This window comes from Tyto alba, unplaced genomic scaffold, assembly GCF_018691265.1.
Source record: "Tyto alba isolate M040663 unplaced genomic scaffold, T.alba_DEE_v4.0 Super-Scaffold_11, whole genome shotgun sequence".
NCBI lineage: Eukaryota > Metazoa > Chordata > Aves > Strigiformes > Tytonidae > Tyto > Tyto alba.
The window spans coordinates 9228241-9248058 of NW_024881273.1; the positions used below are offsets into that span (position 1 = coordinate 9228241).

The 19818-nt window shown below is 53.5% G+C and overlaps 1 protein-coding gene across 7 annotated transcripts in view; it reads left to right on the forward strand.

Moving 5' to 3' along the window:
• Positions 1-19818, forward strand: part of ASTN2 (astrotactin 2) — a 360791-nt gene that overhangs the window by 252610 nt on the left and 88363 nt on the right. For 6 of the 7 annotated variants that reach the window (XM_033011918.2, XM_042786505.1, XM_033011917.2 and 3 more), the window contains 3 exons: positions 1048-1313; positions 14184-14317; positions 15470-15618. In XM_033011918.2, the coding sequence (XP_032867809.2) occupies positions 1048-1313; positions 14184-14317; positions 15470-15618 (549 nt within the window). Of the gene's footprint in view, positions 1-1047; positions 1314-14183; positions 14318-15469; positions 15619-16685; positions 17289-19818 lie in introns of those variants that run through there. The other variant, XM_042786506.1, reaches the window with a different exon arrangement.

Consider the following 19818-nt stretch of genomic DNA (forward strand, 5'->3'; position numbering starts at 1 on the left):
TGTGTTTACTTGTGTTTCTAATTGACTAGTGCCTTGCCAGATCAGCTGCATGTCACTGCAAGCACTGAGGCAATCCTCGTTCCTCTGCAGCTTCTTGGGACTGGGACGTTGTTGCTGGAAGCAACAGCCATCCAGCTCATGGTGTTGGGAGCCTCACTGGGGCCCAGGATGGAGAAAGGCTTTTCTTCTGTAGGTCAATCACCAGGTTATGGAAGTTGGGTTTTCCTTCTTGGATCAACCCAAGAGGAGTGTTTATAAAGAAGGAGTCTAAATAGAAGTCTACAGGACAGAGAGTCCTCTCTCCTTTGCTCAGGGTATCACCAGGTACAATACTTACCTTGTCCTTAGCGAGCGTTTGGACGAAGGTAGAACAAAGTAAGGCTCTCCGGGTTTATCACCTTGTGGTTAAGACCATCAGGAAGTTTCACAATGGGTTTCAAAGGCCTGAATACTTCCTGAAAGAGTGTTGACAGTTTGGTTTTGGTAATGCCTCTGTTTATTCCCCGTGTGGTGAGTTTGTTCTGGTACCCACTTACCCCCTCTGCCAAGGGGCTTCATCCCCCAACGCAGTCTCTTTGCAGCCTCCTTTGGGTCCATTCCATGCCCTGGGTAATGTGTCACCCAAAAGAGAGAACTAAGGGGTTGGGTGGGTGCTGGTGTTGGGTGGGGGTGAAGGCACTCAGCTCTTTGACCTGGCCCGTTTGGAGAGGTTTCTCTTTGGCAGGGCAGATACACTTGGGTGGTTTTGTTTCATTTTGAATTGTAGAAAGTGAATATGCAAGTTACAAAAAAGAAGGAGGAGAACACAGTCGGTTCCATCACTCTAGAAGTGCTTGTCTGGAAATGTTCACACTTTCTACCCACTCCCAAGCAGTGACCTGCAAGTCCCATTTTTCTCCTTCTCTCCTTGACCCTTTGGTTTCCCGCTCCCACCTGGCCTACACCTTCAGCAGCTGCATTTATCCTGGCTGCAGCAAAGTTTGGGTTTGGGAAGATGACTCTGCTGAGATTTAATGTTGTTTGATTTCTTCCCTCTCCCTAAACCAGAAACAACTGAGCTCGGGAACAAGAAGGAGTTGAAATCCATGCCCTTCATCACCTATCTCTCAGGCCTGCTGACAGCACAGATGCTGTCTGATGACCACCTCATCTCAGGTGTGGAGATTCACTGCGAGGAGAAAGGGCGCTGCCCCTCCACTTGCCATTTGTGCCGGCGCCCCGGCAAGGAGCAGCTCAGCCCTACGCCGGTTCTGCTGGAGATCAACCGAGTGGTGCCTCTGTACGCTCTGATCCAGGACAACGACACCAGGGAGGTGAGTGAGACGATGAGGGACCAGCTCCACCACTATGATCCCGCTTTAGTCACCTCTCAAGTCTGCCTTCCTCAGTCTCTGCATAAATGCTGGGTTCCCCAGAGCAGGGCAGAGTTTCCATGTGCATGTTTGGTGGGGACTGCTTCAGGATGGGGTGAGCGATGGAGCTGGCAGATCCCGCTGCCCACCACCTCCAGCCCTAGAGGACCTTGTCTCCCTGCCTTCAGCATGGTGAAGGCAATGCTGTAAGCACCCAGGGCCACGGTTATTCCTGGTGTCCACCCGCGGCAGACACCGATGTGGGGGGTGCATCCTGCGGAGGGGTCTTAGGAGCCCAGCATCAGATCAGTCTTTCACTCCTGGCTCTGAGATCCCCACCGTAGCAGTGCCAGGGGTGGCCAGAGCCCTGCAGGGCTCCAGCCTGGCTTTGCAAAGCACTGCTGCAGAGGGAAGGAATAATTAGGCCCTTGGGACAGTCCCGCAGCCACAGGAGGTCACTGTTACTCCAGGAGGGACCAGCCAAGCTGGAGGTCACCCTTCCCTAGGGCTGGGCTTCTCTGCCTTCTGCAAGAACTTAATCCTATGGAGACTGATTTCCCATTTTCTCGGTTCGCTGCTGACCCCCGCCCCCCTCTGCAGCCCTCTAACCCCAATCTCAAATCCAAAAATGACAGACCTGCTTAAAGTCACTTATTAGCACTGAGCCTGCACTTGATTAAGATGCCTGGAGTGAGCCAGTGAGCAGCAGCTGTGGGTGGGAAGCAGGGGGCTGCAGGTTGGGAAGCAGTCTGAGCACATGGAGGTGTGACCACCAGGGATGATGCTTCATCCCCTCCCCAGATCCAGGGGCAAAAGAACCGCCCTGCTTCTCCTGGCACCCAAGTCCTTTATATCTCTCCTTGCCTACCTCTTGATCTTGTTCCTGCTTTTCCACCTGTCAGCCCTCCTGGTTCTTCCATGCAGCCATGCCTGACTTCCATACCTTGGTTCCTCTCTTTCCAGCTTTTTTCCCCAAACTCCCTTTCTCCTGCTGTTTTCTCCTCTTGCATCCTTTCCCCACCCACACTTGCTCTTCCTGCTGGGCAATTCTCATGTAGTCGTTGACCTGCTGGTACCAGCATGTCCAAGGCAGTGCTGGGTTGGGGCATTACAGGAACAGGGAGAGCAGTGGGAAAACTGGTTTCCTTCAGGCAAGAAAGATGCGTTTCCCAGCAGCAACCTGCAAGAAGGCAGTTCCTTTTGGGGTACAAGAGGTAGGTTAGCCAGCAGGGAAAGGGTAACAGCGAAAGCAAGCAGAGCCCAGCAGGATCTGAGGGATCTCCAGAGACGCTGTGCTCAGGTGGCAATGTCACCCTGCCTCTCTGGCCCTGCGAAATCCCCTCCTCCTCCTCAGCTGTCCCCCCCCTCCAGCCCTGCCGCCGCTGCCTGCCGTGCCGGGCTCGCTTGGGGCACCTCCTTGTCCTGGGGAGCTGGAGCCTGTGTTTTACCAGCAGCAGCCTCCTTCCTTCCCTCTCTGCCTGCCCTGGTTCATGTGGAGGGCTGGCCCCATCAGCTGCAGCTGGAGGACAGCCCACATTGTGCTTTCTGCTGAGGCGCTGGGAAAACCAGCAAACAAAACACGCAAACAAAACCCCAATGAAGCAACCGAACTAGAGAAGCCCCAGCTGTCTTGCAGAGGGCTGCGTTCAATGCATCCCCCCTCCTTCCACCTGCTCACCCAGAGGTGGAGGGGCACACCCGGGGAGCTGGTCTGTGCAAGGGTACCGTGTGTGAGTCTGCTCCCCCTTCGCCCCAGGGTGCTCTCAATTAGCAGTGCCGGGGTTAGAGGCGGCAGGGCGAGGGATTCGGGCAGCTGCAGGACGGAAGATGCTGCCAGAGCACGGCTTTAGGGGACACGAGGAGCTGGCAGCGAGCAGCGCAGGCCAGGACGGGTCACCTTGTGCCATCCACTGCAGAGGGTCCTGGGGTGGGGGGAGGTTGGTGCACACTATCCTCTCTGACACACACACACACACACACAAAGCTGGACTGCATCTTGTTGTTTTGGCTGAGGGCTCCTCTTGATGGCAGCCCCTCTTATCCCCTGGTCACTGCAGCTCATCCTTGTCACAGCAGGACACAGGGAGTGCTTTTTGCCTTCCTTGTCCCTGCTTCTCTTTCCTGGCCATTCCCATTCCCTCAGCATGAATCCCCCATCTCACATCAGCTCCAGTACTTTCCCCTTCTTGCTCGCTTAAACCTTCGTCTGATCTGCTGTCCTGCTCCCTCCATCCCTTCCTCCCCAGCTTCTCACCCTGCTCTCCATCAGCCTCTCTCTTGCAGGATATTTATTTGTCTCCCTCTCCCCCAGCTGCGGCCCCTTGGCCCCACGGGTGGGGATGAGTCCCGGTGCCTGGGGGCTGTAATCCACGGGGCTCGCTGCCACCGCAGCCCAAACCTCAGCTCTGAAGGTTCTGCTGAGTGGCTTAGGCTGGACAAAGCTGCACCCACCTGTCTGGAGGAGATGGAGTCATCTCTGAAGGAGATGGTGGCCATGCCCGTGCCCTAGAGATGATGATTTCATGCGAGGTTAGCTCTGCCTCTGTGAGTGTGAGAATGTGTCCCCATGCCTCTTGTGGCATCATGAGCTTGGGGATAAGGGGTGCCCACGGGAGCAGGGACATGGGCTTTCCCTTGCCTTCCCCCGTGAGCAGGGTGGGAGGGTGACCACGAAAGGGAAAAAGGAGTCTAGGGGTGGTGAGAAGCTGCCACCACAGTGGGAGCATCACCCTGTCACCAAGACCCAGCGGTGTGCCCTGGTTCACTGTAAGCATGCTGAAAAGCCGCTGGTTTAAACCGCCACCTCTCTCTGTGCACTGGCTCCCAAAGGGCAGGTGCCATCAGGAGCGTCTCATGTACCGTCTGGGTCATGAAATGTCCTTTTTCAGCGTCAGGTAGGAGGCCTGGGGGGAGGTCCCCAGCACTAGCCTGTGGCAGTTTTGCAGACGCCTGGGCTGAGTCAAGTCCTGCACCTCCAAGCACAGCGTCTGCAGCCGAGCGCCCTCCTGCCTGCTTTTCCCTCTTCGTGTGGGTAATACTCAGTCGATACAGCAAATGCTGACCTTATGGGAACTGCAAGCAGATCCCAATTCCCCCACAGTATTAAAAAAATAATAATTGTAAATAATGAAGATCTTTCTCTTTGCATGTATGTCCACATAGATAATTATATACATGTAGAGAGAGAAAGCAAGGTCATTACTAAGGTGGATGCTAACATCTATAAAGTTTCCTGAAAGTTTTCCTATATCAGCCTAGCAGCAGAGATGAGGCAAGATGTGGGTAAAGACATTTCAGTAAAGCCCACTTCAGTATGTGTAGTTTTTTAAGGAAGTTTGTCTTTTCGTCTGACTCAGTGCAGTGAGTTACTCTTTAAATTTACAACTACCGCATGGTACAAGGCTGTGCTTTCTGTTACTGATGACCTTGCCAGACTCCTAAATGCTGGGGTTTAAGTTTCCAAGCTGAGTGTCTGCCTTGGGCTGATTTGTGATTTTTGTATGCGTGCATGTTTGATTTCAGCTAAAACTGACCATTTCCAAGAGGAAGATTAGGTGAAAATATATTGCTTTGCCCATGTGAAATAAGTTGGAAAACTCTTTCACTGGGAACTGCTGTTTTCTTCTTGCTTTGAAGCAAGGGCTTGAAATTAGAAGGGCTCTGGAAGTCAAGTTTTGTCTTTTGCTGCCTGGGAAGCATTTGTCCAGAGACATTTGTGCTGTGAGCTTAAGGAAACTCTCAGCTGTGTGTGATCAGCAGGGACTCGGCCTGTCTCCCCAGTCCTGCTCAAGCATCGCTCCCAGCAGCAGGGAGGAGCGGTGTATCAGGGCACTGCCAGTTATTGGTGGCCCCTCTTTTACTTCTTGTGAGCAAACAAAACTACAGATTGAGTCCCAGCTGGGACATGTTTCTTTTTCCCCCTGTGATTTAACAGTGTTGGTCAGAGAACTTGCAGTCAGCGATAGCTGCAGCCTGGTTGGGGACTTTGGCAGTGCTGGGCAAGGACGTGTTTTAAAGCCCAAGCACCTTTTGAAGGGTTTTGTTGAATGGCTTTTTCATAGCCATCACGGCTGATGTGGCTGTGGTTGGATGGTTTCACAGAGGGAAGACTGCTTGCTGGAACAGAGGCAATGCTTGGAGTCCTCTCTCCACCAGTCCCGGTCAGCTGGTGAGGTTAAACTAGTCCAAAGAGGTTTATAGCACCATTGCTGTTATAGTTCCATTGCTCTTCAGTCTAAATGCTCACAACATGAGTTCAAAAGATGTAAAGAGACAGAGAAGCTGTGACCTTGCCAGTGACTTCTCTGGATGACTCTGAAACCTGCACCATATTTTGATCAACACTGTCTGCCCACATCTCTCTTCTGCTTCTCTCAGGCTTTGCAGCAGCACAGACACCAAAGTGGTCCCTCCGTTGTCACATCCAGATGAAGCTGGAGGACATGCCCCGCTGCAGGACTGTGGCATAAACCTCCAGCACTGTCAGTAGCTGGCCAGGCCCAACTGCTTCTGTCTGTTGTGGGGCTTTCTGCTGGCAAAATGCTCCTGACTCCTCGAGGGCAGGATGCTGTTGAGTGGATGTGATGGGAGAGAAATGTGGTGACCCTGGCTGGTTTCCCTCTAGTGAACATCCTGGAGCCAGAGGAGAGGAGCGCCGCACATCACCCCAGCGAGAGTGCCAGGCTGTGGTGGCCTTCCTCCTCCAGCGTCATCATAGTCCTGCCTGCTCTCACACCATGGGATGGGCAACATTCTTCTTACTGCCCAGCATAGCCCTGGAGTCCACCAAGAGGCATGGGCTGAGAGAGTGAGACCCCAGGTTCGCGTGTTCTGCAAACCTCCGCGTCCCCTGGCTGGGCGGCAGGAAGGCGAGCCAGGCAGCTAACCCTGAGCGGCACTGGGAGGAGTGGGAATGCCCTGCTTCCCCCATCCCTCCCACTGCCAGCACCGGCCCGGAGAGCGGCACCGAGACCTGGAATATTTGGGGCATCCAGGAACACCTTTGAGAGGGATGCACATGTGCATAGCCGGAGCCACAGGGCAGAGGTGGTCAGTGGTGGGGAGGAAAGGGGCAGACATACTCGGCAGCGTGGTCTCTCCTGTTCCTTTTCACCCCAAAATCCCCAAACACAGAGCAGCTTGGCCAGCTGCAGAAGTGCTTAGGGGGTGGTGTGGCGAGGGGGGTGTGGGGAAGAGGCACAGAAGAGACCAATCTCGCTCCTAGTGGGAAATGAACTCAAACCCCAGTTGTTTCTATTTAAGGAGACAAATGGACATGGAGCCCGGATTATTAGAAGACCCTTAGGACCTTGGTTTAATTCAGAAATGGAGCAATCTCATCATTTGCCTGCAGCCACGGGCTCCTCTCAGCACATACATGACCCAGCCCATGGTGTGGAGGCTTGCTGGGGGGCACATCCCCGCGCTGCCAGCCCTGTCAGCCTCGCCAGGAGCCCGGCACGTGGCTGGGACCCTGGCAGGGCTCTCGGTGAGAGCTCCTTCACTGCCTGTGCATGGACCACAGTGTGCTTGTGCAAGCAGTGCTGCGCGCCGGGGGCCTGCAGAGCCCCCCCCCAGGGATGCTCACCGGCTGGGACAGCCTCTCCGGAGGTTGGAGCAAAATTCCCCATCGCTCCTTCTCACCCCTTGGTTGCGAGCACCCGCTGGCCCCAAGGAGCCATCTCACTGAGCAGAGCACGGCCACCACTGACCACTTTGGTGTCCCCAGGGTGGCCGTGGCCGGGGTGCTGGGAGTGAGGAATGGGGGGAGCCGCAGGCAGCGCGTGTGCCCAGCCCGTGCTCCTGTCCCCGGGGAATGCTGCGCCGCTCCAGCGACTGCCCCAGCCCAGCCAGACGGGCAGCTGAGTTATCATGGACCAGAAGGCAAATGGGGGCAAGGAGAGGGGAAAGCACCTCTTTCACCCATCCCATCCTTCAAACTGCTTACCCACCTCGCTCTGAGGATGCGCTGATGGCGATAGAGCATTGTCCTTCCCCCCGCCCCAGAGCAGGCTACCTGCTCGCACAGATGATGGTGAAGTGGTGGTGGCGATTTCAGAGGGAGCTGCGCAAACTGCTGTCCCTTTTCCTCCTGGGTCCACAAGATCCCCGTGCCCTTGCTGCTCGCTTGCTCCAACGGCGGTATTTCAGCAGAATTGTGGAGTGTAGCTGGTTTTGATGTCTTGGTGGTTCTTGGTCAGGTCTTGAGGGTCAAGGTTGTCTTGCACTTGCTGTTGTAAGGCACAGTGTGATGGAGCCATGCCCTGACTGTGTACTTAGAGCCATTCTGTGCATTTATACCAACCCTGAATTATGAGGATAGGTGGTCTAAAGGGCCCACAATGGGGTGAAACATGCCCATCGTACCTCCATTGCTGCCTGTCCATCAGAGCAGCGGGGAGCCCACCCTCCATTGTGTGGTCTGGGCTTGCCATTGCGACTCTCCAACCCCTGGGCAAGGAGCTGGAGTATCCAAGTGTATTGCTGGTGCTGTGATCCCCCCCACTTTGGTGTTGCCGTTGCCCTGAAAGGGCAGAGCAGATGAAAAAGAGCACACCTGAGAAATCCAGTACACCGGGAGCCCAGCACTGGGTGGCCTGAGACCCCATGCTCCCACAGCAGGAAATTGGACATTGTCTGGGTTCTGCTGCTGGCTTTGAAATGGTGGCTGCGCCTTGGAGGAGAGCCCTTGACTCTGCTGAGTAAATGTTGTCCATGCAGCCATCCTGATTCAGCCCGTAGGGAAGCAAACCTCCAAAAGCGGAGACCAGAGACGTGCCTGGAAGAGATCAGTCCTAGGCTTGAGCAGGACTAGGAGAGACATGAGCTTGAGGAGGAGGGACAGAGAGTTTGAGGCAGAGGCTGGAGAAGTTCAAAGTGGGACTCATTTCTCAGGGAGGAAATTGTCCATACCCCTTGAATCCCATTCAGGAGGGCAGATATCTGGGCCCTTCCCGTTGCCCTGTATCTCCGGGCTGGCTCTCCTGCTGCCCTCTGCCCATCTGGGCCTGGCAGGAGGAGGGTGAGGTTTTGCAGGATGCTGTGGGGGACAGGGTGAGAGGTGTCCCCGGGGCTTTGGGCTCGCTTTAGCCCCCATACAGCACCCGGTGGCAGAGCCGCTGGAGGACGACGATCCTCCCTGCACATACGCAGCTTCCCTGAAGCAGCCCCTGAAGACGTGGAGAGCCGGTGCCAGGGATTTCTTTTTCCACTGCCAAAGCTGAAAGGGAGGCAGGGCGAATGGGGACAGCGTTTGTATTGTTGAGGTGAATTTTTTGTTTTCATCTGGGGTGTGGGGGTTTTTTGTTTGCTTTTGCTTTGTTTTAATATCTGCTAATTGGCCCTTGTCCTCCTCCTTGTGCACTTGAGCATCCTGCTGCAGCTCTAGCCCACATCCGACTCGCGTTACCAGGGGAAGAATAGCCGCATTGTAACCGCCCCGATCGTGCTATAATGGGGAGCTTTGTAGCCGAGGTGTGAAAGCGGAGCCGGCTCCCCGGGACGGGACTCTCACTGCAGCGTGAAGTCTTTTATTTCCCCTGCTGCCAGGTTTTGCAGTGTCCTCTGCTGCTCCCTCAGATCCCATAAATAACAGAAACCAGGATGCTGCCCACCCTGGGTCCCTTCCAGCACCCTGACCTTTCCGACAAACCGCTGATGTGCCTTCCCAGGATGAAGTGCTGGTGATCCTGCTCCCCGGGGACAGGCAGCCGGAGGCAGGGAGGGTGTGAGCAGCACAAGATGAGATCACCTGCCAACAGCAGTAGGGAAACTTCATCCTCCTTTGCTGTGAACCTGGAGCAGACTTCCAGACGCGAACTGCATGATCCTGGAAAGAGTCTCTGGCCTGGGAAATCCTTAGTTTTCCTCCTCCTCTGTTCTTTTTTTGCCCCTGCTCCTCCCAGAAATGTCTAGACTGAAGGAGCAGCATTTATCTCCTATGAACAGCATTGAGCATTACTGTAAGGGTATGGAAAGCTTTTTCTCCAGCAACCCTATCATCATGGTAGCATTCCGTTCAGGCTGTGAAACCCCTGCTTGAGCCTGCATCTCACAGTCTTCTCTCCCTTGATGACCAGTCAGTATTTGTATTGCTACCTACAGCCTGCTTGGAGCACAGCAGTGTCCGGGAGCTCCAGTCAGGGGCCCTGTTGTGTCAGGGGTGGCATCACTGGGTGATTGGATTTACTGGTAAGCAGGACAGGGCTGCACCTCGGCAGGCAGCCCTCTGCCTCCTCCGGCAGCACCTGCCTGCCCACGAGGGAGGGTGGTGGTGAGGTGCGGGCACCGTCTCCATCCTGCAGACAGGAGGGGACAGAATGTCTCAGTTGGTTGCAGTGTCCCTGGACTGATGGCTGAGCCCATCGGCTGGCATGACCCAGCCTGCTTCCACTCTTCTTCCTTTCCTTCTACACTGAGAAGAAGAACAAACAAGTCAGCAAAGACCAGGGAAACCAGTGGGAAACTGCAAATGTACCAAATTTCCAGCTTCTACATCATTTCCACTATCTCCAGCATGTCTCTGTCCAGCCTGCATGTTCATTTGTGGTTGTTTATTTATCTCTCTGTATTTCCTTTTTAATTTTTCCAGAAACTGAGGTGTGCATAACCAACCACAAAGACACTTAGACTCAAAGAAACAATTGATTCAGATTTTCATATCCCTGTCAGCCATGGAGAAGACCAGATGTTCACAGATAAGCACCCAATACATGCCCTTTCCAGTCCCCCATCTGGAAACACCAGCCCCTGTGGTGTGTGCTGAGTCCTGCAAATGCTGATCTGAAAGGTTCCTTCATGTCCTATAATTTACCTCTCCAGGGATGTCAACAGAAAACCCACAGTCAGAAATAACTTAATGCTTCTCCCTCCATCAGCCAGGTCTAACAGAGGACAAAGGAAATGTTCTTCTATATTCTTTTGCAGAGTGTCTAAGCTATAAAACGGGGCCAAATGGCCTCCCCCTGAGCACAAATAACAACAGGAAAAAGATCCATATGCAATTGAGTGTAGGATAAATGTGCTTAGCTGATCATTCGTTTCCCTAATATTTTTTTTATGAATAGACTTAACTTATGGTAAGATGGGACTTTATGGTCCTGTAAGTCTTGCTTGTGTCAAAACAAATGAACTAGCCATCCTATGGGGGAACTATCAATCCAATATATGTGTGTGTATGGGTGTGGGGAGTCAGACCTATTATACCTTTAAGAGCAAATTAGATGCTGTTCCTATGATTCATAATGCTATATATCTAATGGCATGACTCGTCATCTAGAAAATAAACGTTTCGAGCCAGTTTCTCATCTCATAAATTTCCCCTCTGGCACTGAAGGACATAAACTAAATGGGCTGACTCACAGGGAAACAATACAATTTGGATACTTTTAAATGAAAGATAAAATTGCCTTAGGGCACAGAGGGGCGTTGAGATCCCGGGGAGTGGTTGGCAAGCACAGGACGGCGTGTCGGGAGCGACTCTGCCATCTCCGGCTTGCAGAGCCAGTTGGGGTTTTGCAGCTTGGTAGCTTGGCGTAACCACCATGGCGAAGCATCCGACACGGAGATTGTTGTGTTGGAGATGGTCTTGTTGTACGTGCTGTCTCCTGGTAGGGAGTAAAACATTTGCTTCATGCTCCTGAGCAGGTGTGGAGGAGCCCACTCCCAGGCAGGAGGGGAAGGTGGTCCTCAGCCACCAGAGACCAGGGAGGTCCCTGGGCATTCCCACCTTCAGCTCTCCCAAAGACTGCAGTTGCCCATGGGACGGGTCTCAGCACCTTCACTGCATCCTTTGGCCATTGCTCTTGGTCTTCCTGTGCCGCTGGGCTCCTGGTTTGGGTGGCAATTGCTGTTCCCTTGGGTTTGTGTGAGCAGTCCTCTACCTTCTGGGCTGTGCTGCCAGAAGGAGAAAGGGAAGGAGAGGTTTTCATGTGGTTGCCACCTACGAGGAGCATGTGCTTGCAGCATGCCTTTGGGGTTGGGGTGGTTAAAGCTGTCACCTTTGCAGGGGAAGGTGACTTCAGCTGCTGATCTCTGCCAGGGCCTGAAAGCAGCCTCTGCCACTGCAGCCAGAGCCTGGAGTGGGCTGGGGGAGGCGAGGGATGGAAGGGTGGGCTCTGTGTGAACTACAGCAAAAGCTGTGCCTGGCTTCAGGGCTGGGGGTACCACAGAGTCCTCGAAGCTCACAGAGACCCTCCATTTCTCCTGAAGTTTCTGTGGAGCAACTGCATGCCCCACAGAGCAGGCTGGTGTTCCCACGGAAGGTGTAGAGCCTCCCAGAGCAACGGCGAACATTTTCACAAAGGGGGAGCTTCACCCCTTTTTTCTGCACGATCCTACCCGTTTCCCTCCCATCAGTTCACTCTCGCCACTTCCCCACCCTTCAGCGCGCACTCCCCGGCACTGCTGGGAAAACCCCGGAAACCACTGCTTCAAAATCCGACTGGAAAGCGAGGGAGGGTGGGTGCTGGCTGCCCGGCCACCCCAGCCTGGGCCTGATGTCAGCCGGGTGCTGGAGATGGGCGCCAGGCCGGGGGCTAGCCGTGCTCCCCGTAACCCGGTTAGTGCGCGTAGGTGCGCTCGCCTTAATGAGTGCAATTGAAGGACGCATCGATTAGCTAACCTCGTTTGTGCGAAGGTTGACACAAGGCAGATGACGGCTGGGTACCTGCAGGATCTAATTAAAATGTATGCGAGGCTGGGCAGGCAGAGCAGAGGGGATTGCTCATCCAGCCTTGCACTTACCAGCTGAAAAAAAAGAAAATAGAAGGAAGGAATTGACTATTGGATTTGGCTAAAGGGCATGGACGGGGCGGGTGGGATTTCTTCCCAGGGTTGGGGATGTGCAGGGAGGAGCTGGGTTAGGGGCCGGGGAGGGAGCACACAGAGCAGTGGGGGTCAGGGCTGGGGCTGGGGTGACGGTGCCGCTCTTCCAGGGATCACCCAACATCTGTCTTTGCCCACAGTGCACGTCTGTAAACACGTGCACCCACAACATACATACACAGTGCATGTCTGTGCACACGTGTACCCACAACTTAGGTATTTATCTTGCTTCCTAGGGAGAGCAGACTTTCCCAGCCATCTATGTGCATCATTTTGTGTTTCGATCCTGCACAGGCCTGCTGCTCTCTACAGAAGTGTATCTGCACCCATTTATCCATGTGTCGGATAAACTCCTTTCTTGTCTTCCCTGCTCTCCAGTTACTTTGCGATGCCCTTTCCAGCCCAGCGCTTCAATTACATTCCAAAGAACAAAGTAAAATAACATCACCTTTTCTCTCTTTCACATATTTTTTCCTTCTTTTTTTTTTTTCTTTCTTTTTTTTTTTTTTTTTTGTTCCCTTCTGGAACAGTCCCATTTTTTAAATGCCTGGAAGCAGAAAATGTTTCAGACGCGAGAGCCTTGAGGCGCCTGTTAAAGGTGCTCGGGGCGTTTGGGGAGAGCGACAAAACCCCGGACAATGGGAGCCCTGACGTCAGGCTCTATTTATACCTTCTCTTTTCAGAAACCTCCCCGGGAAGGCGCTTTTCCTAGAGTTTTGTGCTAAATGCCGCAGCCGCTGGAGCCATCCCTGTCCTCCTCAAAGGGCACGTTTTTATCTTTAAGGCGTAACCTGGCAGCTCGGGCGGTATCGCCAGGGCCAGGCATCCGCAGGCAGCTTTGAATGGGCGGAATAGTGCTGCTGCGCGGGGCTGGCAGCGAGGCTGCTCTACGTGGATGAGGACCCGTGAAGGCATTTCAACCCCAAAATGTGCCTTTTGAAAGGTCAAAAGCATTACAAAGAGATTTGTTTTAGTGGATGAAGTTTTGGTGTTGTGATTATTCTAGCAGGGTGTTGCGGCTTCGCATTGAGCATTGGCCATGTGTGTGTGCAGGGAGAGACACTGTCTTCCAAGCTGGAGGTATAATTAGGCAAAACAGGCACAAGATAACGGGAGGAACCACCCTAAATCCATTCAGTCTGAACTGCAGCATGGTACAGAGTGAGGGGTGCCCCGTCCTGCAGCATGGGGACTGATGCCAAGCACCCCAAGCTGCAGGATGACCACAGGGAAGACACAGTGGGGTTAGACGTGGAGGGCTTTGGGAATTCAAAGTGTTTCAGCCTCAGACCCCAGCAGATGAATGGCAGTTACGCCAGGGATCCACTGGCATCATTAGGAGTGGTCGGGAAGGCTCCTGGTCAGGCTGAGGACAGCTTGTGGAGGGGAAACTGCCTGGCTGGGGAACACTCTGCAAGTATTTTACATGATTTTATTTTTTTCTTCCGGATACTGCTATTTTGCTTGTGAGTATTCCTTACGGAAGTGAACAAAGCAGCAGTTTGCTTGCAGGAGGGCAGCTCGTGTGAATAACAAATGTATGAGAAGGATGGAAGTGGTCTGTGTTGTTGGGGATGTAGGAATTACTTTATTCTTAGCGGGGACAGAAGCAGGTTCAGGATGGGCACGTGGAAGAGTTTCATTGTGCACAGCAGCGGTGTAAAGGTACCAAACATTGGTGTTTCTTCAGACAACTCGGTCCTCTATCACAGGAGATCCCCTCTGTAGAACTGTGCAGACACTCCCTGTCCCCACCCCAGAAGCAGCACCCAGGGATGAACCAGCAGCTCTTGACACATGGGAGCTAAAGCCCAGGGAGGGGAAGGGGCTTGCCCAGGGCCATGCAGAGAGTCTGTGGCAGAGCTGGGGGGGGGACACCCCTGTATTTCACCATCCCAGGGCTCTGCACACACGCACCCCTGATGCTCAGCAGCTTGCGGCCAAGCCACTGGCTGGATTTCACCAGGTCCTTAGCACACATGTTCATGCTTTTTGTTCTCACGGCAGGCTTTCAAGGGAGCCCTGATGAGCTCATACTGGTGCTCGGGGAAAGGTGATGTTATCGAAGACTGGTGCAGGTGTGACCTCAACGCCTTCGATGAGAACGGACTCCCGAACTGCAGCCCTCTCCCTCCTCCTGTGTACGTATCGGAGCGAGCCCCTCCCGTGGGTCACGGCCCCCCGGCATCAGCCCCTTTCTCTCAAGCTCAGCCCACGGGCACCTCCTTCCTCTCACCTTTGAGCCCCGGGGCCGCAGTCCAGCACTCCTCACTGTGTGACTGATGCCTTTAGGATATCCTGGCTCCGGCTGTGGCCCTGGAAGGTTTCCTTATAGATTTTCATCACCTGATTAGCAGGGCTTGTAGAATGGGATTTCAAATGCTGAAAGAAATGGAATTACGGTGCAATTCATTGTGGCTTGTCAGAGCAAGAGCAAATCAGGAGCAAACTGATGGGGAATTAGCTGAGAAAGCAGGAAGACTGGCTCCAGTGAGGCAGAAGGAGCAGAACACCTTCTTAGTGAGCCAATATCCTCAGAGGGGATTAATTTCCCATCCCGAGTTCAACAAACACGCTTGTATGTTTAGAGCCAGACTCTCTGTAGCCCCACATTTCGTGTTGTCATTTACCCCGGTGCAAAGACAGCGGATGCCTTTGCACTAGCCCGGCCAGGAGCACAAAGCTGCTCTGCCCTCACCCCCAGCCACGCGGTCCCTGAGCTGGGCAGGAGCTCTGGCACAGCTGCCCTGCTCCGGCTCGCCCTCACCCTTCAGAGCCTTGCTCCTCTGCAGCTGGGTGAATGCACAGCCACATCTGTCCCTTCTCTCCCTGCCGTGCCTTTGCTCGCTGGCGATGCAAACCAGACCCTCTCCTCCCATAGATTCAACCCTGCTGGGTTGCAGGAAGGTTAAGCTGGATCCTCCCTTTCTCTTTTGCTCCTGGGCTGCTGGTACTTGGTTCCATGTGGGGCTGCTGAAGTTCAGCAGTTCTCCCAGGAGACGAAGGCCCCTTTGGATGGGATATTTGGGGTTGCGTGGTTGCAGTTGCATGGCCTAGGCTTTTCCAGGAGCAGAGGAAGTTAAGGGCACACATTGCAGTAGGCTAGACCCAACTGACCTTCAACTGGAAGTTCTTCCATTCTCACCTACCTGCTCCTTGTCCTTGTGGGTCTGTGTGTGCATCCCTGTGTATGAGTGTGAGCCCTGCTTGGGGTTGTGCTGCTTGTAGAGGTGGATTCCTCCCCAGAAAGCGAGCCAATGTCTTATTTGGTTTCTTTCCTGTCTCCTGCCCAGCCTGCGGCTCTCCCCCAACGTGGAGCCCTCCAGCACCGTGGTCTCTCTGGAGTGGTTGGATGTGCAGCCTGCCATTGGCACGAAGGTGTCTGACTATGTCCTGCAGCACAAGAAGGTGGATGAGTACACGGACACGGACCTCTACACAGGTGGGTGCAGCTGCCGAGGGCAGGCTCCTCTTGATGCAGAGGGTGCACGGTGGTGCCTCCCGTGCCCCGTCTGCCTGGGAGCTGCTGCCAGTGTGGAGAACAATGCATAGAGCCAAGGTGTTAGATGAGGTACCAAATGTGCTCCATTCAGGAGAGATTTCTGAAGGCTTCTGCAGATGGGGGTGTTTGAGGGGAAAGGGAAATACAAAAACAGTGTGGCAGAAGGAAGTTATTTGTCCTTTCTGGGTAGGAGAGCTGTGACTTGGAGTTTCTCACTGAAGTGACTGTTTGATCTGATCAGTCCGAAATGCAAGAGGATGGTGGGTGCAGGAGGAAAGTCAGCCCTCAAAAACTCAAGGGCTTCACTGGTCCATTCCAGTGAGTACTGCATTGCATGCCAGCCTTTGAAAAGTCACTTAACCTTTGAAAAGCCTCGCACACCTATCAAAGTAACTCGAAGCCTGCAATAAATATTTAAGGAGATCATTTAAGCAGCACAAAACTTCTCCAGGGGAACCTGCAACTTCCCTGAATTGGAGTTTGGTTCCCAGCTCAGGCTTGGGCTGAACGCTATGTGCCTTGCAAATGCTTTGTCAGCAATTTAAGCCATGCTCCAGGAGCTGCTGGGCAAGGTGGAGGGGTGTGAAGGAGGGAGTTTGATTTCGGTGAATTGATGTATTTAAGAAAAAAGCACTTGAGACATTGAGTGTTGCTACTGCTGCACAGAAAGCCAGGCAAAACCTCCTGCTGCTTTTTGCTTGAGGATTTTGGATGTGGTCTGTTAAAGAAGCTCATGTGACAGGTCAGGGGCAGACAGTGTTGTTGACCAAAGCAGAGATTTACCTTTGTGTGAAGGCTCCTTCTCCCACACGCTGGCAGTACCTAATTTCAGCCCCCCTGGTCAGCTTATGTGGGGTGTGCATGTCTGGGCTGCCTGCGAGGACAAGGGACCAGACTGAAGGTGGGGACAGGGCTGGCACTGGAGCGGAGAACCTTGCTGTGCTCATGCAGTCTTGCAGGGGCTTCCAGACACCCTGGCAAGATGTTTGTCTGTGTTTCTCTTACAGGAAGGCAATCTCAGCAAGATCAGGAGTTGCACACAGGCAGTCCTTAGGTTGTGGTCGGAAACTTTATCAGCTTGTGATGGTGGCTTTCTTCTTCTCCTCACTAACTTTGTCAGACCCCCTGAGCCAAGCCCTTTGCTGCCATGAGCTACCACAGAGCAAACTGCTCCAGCTCACAGCCACAGGGAAGTTTTCACCTTCTCTGTTCATCTCAGGCCCATCTATTCTGTGTCTGCAGTCTCTCATACCACCATATCCAAAATATTTGTGCTGCCAGAGCTGGACTTTTCCTGCTGGAGGGAGCCAGAGCCCCACATCCTGGAGGGCCCCGGCTGTTTGTGGAGACCCCTGTGAGAAGGAACTCTGGTTCCTGGCTCATAAACCGGTCCTGTCCCACAGGAACTTTCTCCTGCACCTTGCCAGCATCCATTTCCAGAGCTGCCTGATGTGGCCATGGCCCCTGGGTTACATTTCTAGTTTCCCGGCATGGAAGAAGGCTTGTTCTTTATCTTGGAGGGGCACTCTCCAGTAACAGAGAAAGAAAACAAGCCACCAAAGGAGGGGCTTTGTTTTGGATGGGGATTCCAGATTGCTCACACATCGGTCAGGTGAGACTAGACCAGGGAAACATGGGGTTTCTCTTTTGAAGTGGCTGGATCTCTGCCTGGCAGCCAGAGTAGGAAATACAGATTATTATTATTATTTTCCTTTTATGACTGCCATGTGTTTGACAGGTGATTGAATTCATTGTGGGGAGCTGCCCTCCCCTCTCCCTGCTCTGGGGGACTGTTTGGGACAGAATGACCCCATTAACAATTAAAGAGAAAAGCCAATACTAAATCTCTCCTTTTTTTCTATGTTGTTTATAACCAAACAACATTCCTGCCTTCATTCCTTTCTTACCCTACAGGCCTCTAATGCCAGATGACTTCATTCTTGCAAATACCTTGTGTAGGTTTGCAGAGGTGCTGACAGCTACAGCTCTCAAAGGCTTCACCCAGCCAAAAAGCCTACCATGGGTGTCCCCTCACCACCATCACCCCCCCATCATGCTGCACCACATCTCCATCACATCTGAGCAGCACCTACAAAAACAATAACTCAACCGCAGATGGGGGAAGCCTTGGAAAGGTGGAGTGGGCTAGGAAATTTGGATGGCTTTTGACAGATGTTGTCAGATCTTCCTTCCCCGTTGGTCTCCCAGCTCCTGGCAGGTAGGAGCAGGTTGCTCCCGTTGTGGGGAGGTGCACGGGTGTTTGCAGTGCTGGGCTGGGAGGGTCCTGCAAGGTTTGAGGGCTCTTGAGGCTTCTGCCATTCATCCCTTGGATCTCTTGAGTTTAAATGTGTAGGTTATTTGTGCTTGTGTGGGGGGTTTGTTTTATTGAAGTTGTAGCCATTTCTTATTGGGATTCCTGGCACTGGCTGGGACTAGAGCTGTGCTGACCTGTTCTTCAGCCCCATGGCAAGCTAGGTGGTACCTGGCACCTGCCTAACCTACCTTCTGCATTCCTCCTGCTCCCCAAAAGCCTTCAGTCTCTCACCCTTGCAAAATTCCTTGGCATCCCCCTTGCTTTGCAACTGGAAGATGTAGTCTTTCCCTTGAGGCAGAAAATATTTGCTCCTCTTCTTCTTGGATCAGAGTCAGGAGGGAGTTTTGAGGTTGGTCTAACATGCATCTCTGCTCCCTGCCGGGCTCTGTGTGGGGCAGCAGTGCTGTGGGACGGGGCGGAAAGAGCCGGGAGCTCGCATGGGTCAGCTGCCCCTGGCTGTACATGCTTTTTAAAGAGGCTTATTACTGGTTCTTAGAAAAACACAGCCCTTGGACCATCTGAGGCTAATAGGAGGTGAACTTGTGTGCGAAACAAACCACGCTTTCAACACCAGCGCGCGGGGAGCGAGCGGCTCTCCGCTCAGGAGCCAGCGGAGAAGACGGAGAGCAATTACATCCCAAACTGTTTATTAAAACTTGTGGAAATTACTCATAACTCCATGTGTGCGACAGCTTTGTAGTTGAGTGATGCTCTTTGTTTGAACATGGGGCTCTCGAAGAGGGCACGAGCGTGTGTGTGTGTGTGTGTGTGTGTGTGTGCGCGCGGCCGAGCCCGCCAGCACATTATGTCATGGACGAAGCAGGCGCTGCACTTGAGAGAGGGAGAGGGAGAAATGTGTTTTACAGGGTGAGGTACAAACTGAAATGGCTGTGAACATCTGGAACTGATATTAGGCTTGGAAAATGTTTTCTGTCACTCCAGCACTCCTCTGGAGGAAGGTTTCTGAAGTTAAGAAGCTCCGAAGGGGATGAGGGGGAGGGACAAGGGGATAACACGACCGTGGTGCGAAGTGCTTTTTATGTCTCAGTTCTGGTTGCCACAGCCAGGCCATGTCCCTGCTTGTGCCAGACAGGGGACCTGGGGTATCACTGTTGCTCATTATGCTGGCCCTGGCTTAGAAGGTCCCCTGGCCGAGCAGAACCCCACTGCCTGAGATGGTCCTGCCTGGGGAGCGCTGTGTCCTCCGCTCCATGATGGGTGGGAAGGACAGAAGGATCCTTGCCCTGGTTTTAGGGTTGGGAGCTGAGAAGCTGAGGTGAGAATCCTCATCTGAAAGATGAAGGGTGCAGTCCTCGGGAGGGGACAAGCAGACCTGTGCCTGGTTAAACATCACCTGGGCCGTCTCTGGGGCCCACCTGGGAGGTCGGACCCACCTGGGGGCTGCTGCAGGTTGGGGTAGCCACTGTGAGCATACTAAATGCAAGGTTTAAAAATAAAAAAGTGCTGTGAATGTGTTCCTAGCACACACACAGCAGGCCCAGGGATGGCTGGGGGAGGATGAGGGGCTGGGCTTTCGCTGTGTGATGGATTGGGGTCTGTGGGCTGGACAGGGAGCTGTGTCACTCCTGTGGCCATGTCACTGCTGTGATGCTTTGTCACTCTGGGAGCTCCTCGGTCCCTTTCTCAGTATTGCTCTCCGTGGTGCACTTTCCTTCTTCTCCTGCTCATGTCTCTGCTGCTGGGTATCTGAACACACATTTGGGGGGGGGGGGGGGGGGAAGAGGGCTTAGGGGTGGCCACCACACACCTGCACAGGGGACAGTGAGTAGGCCTGGGGTGGTTTGAGTGTGTGAACCATGACAGTA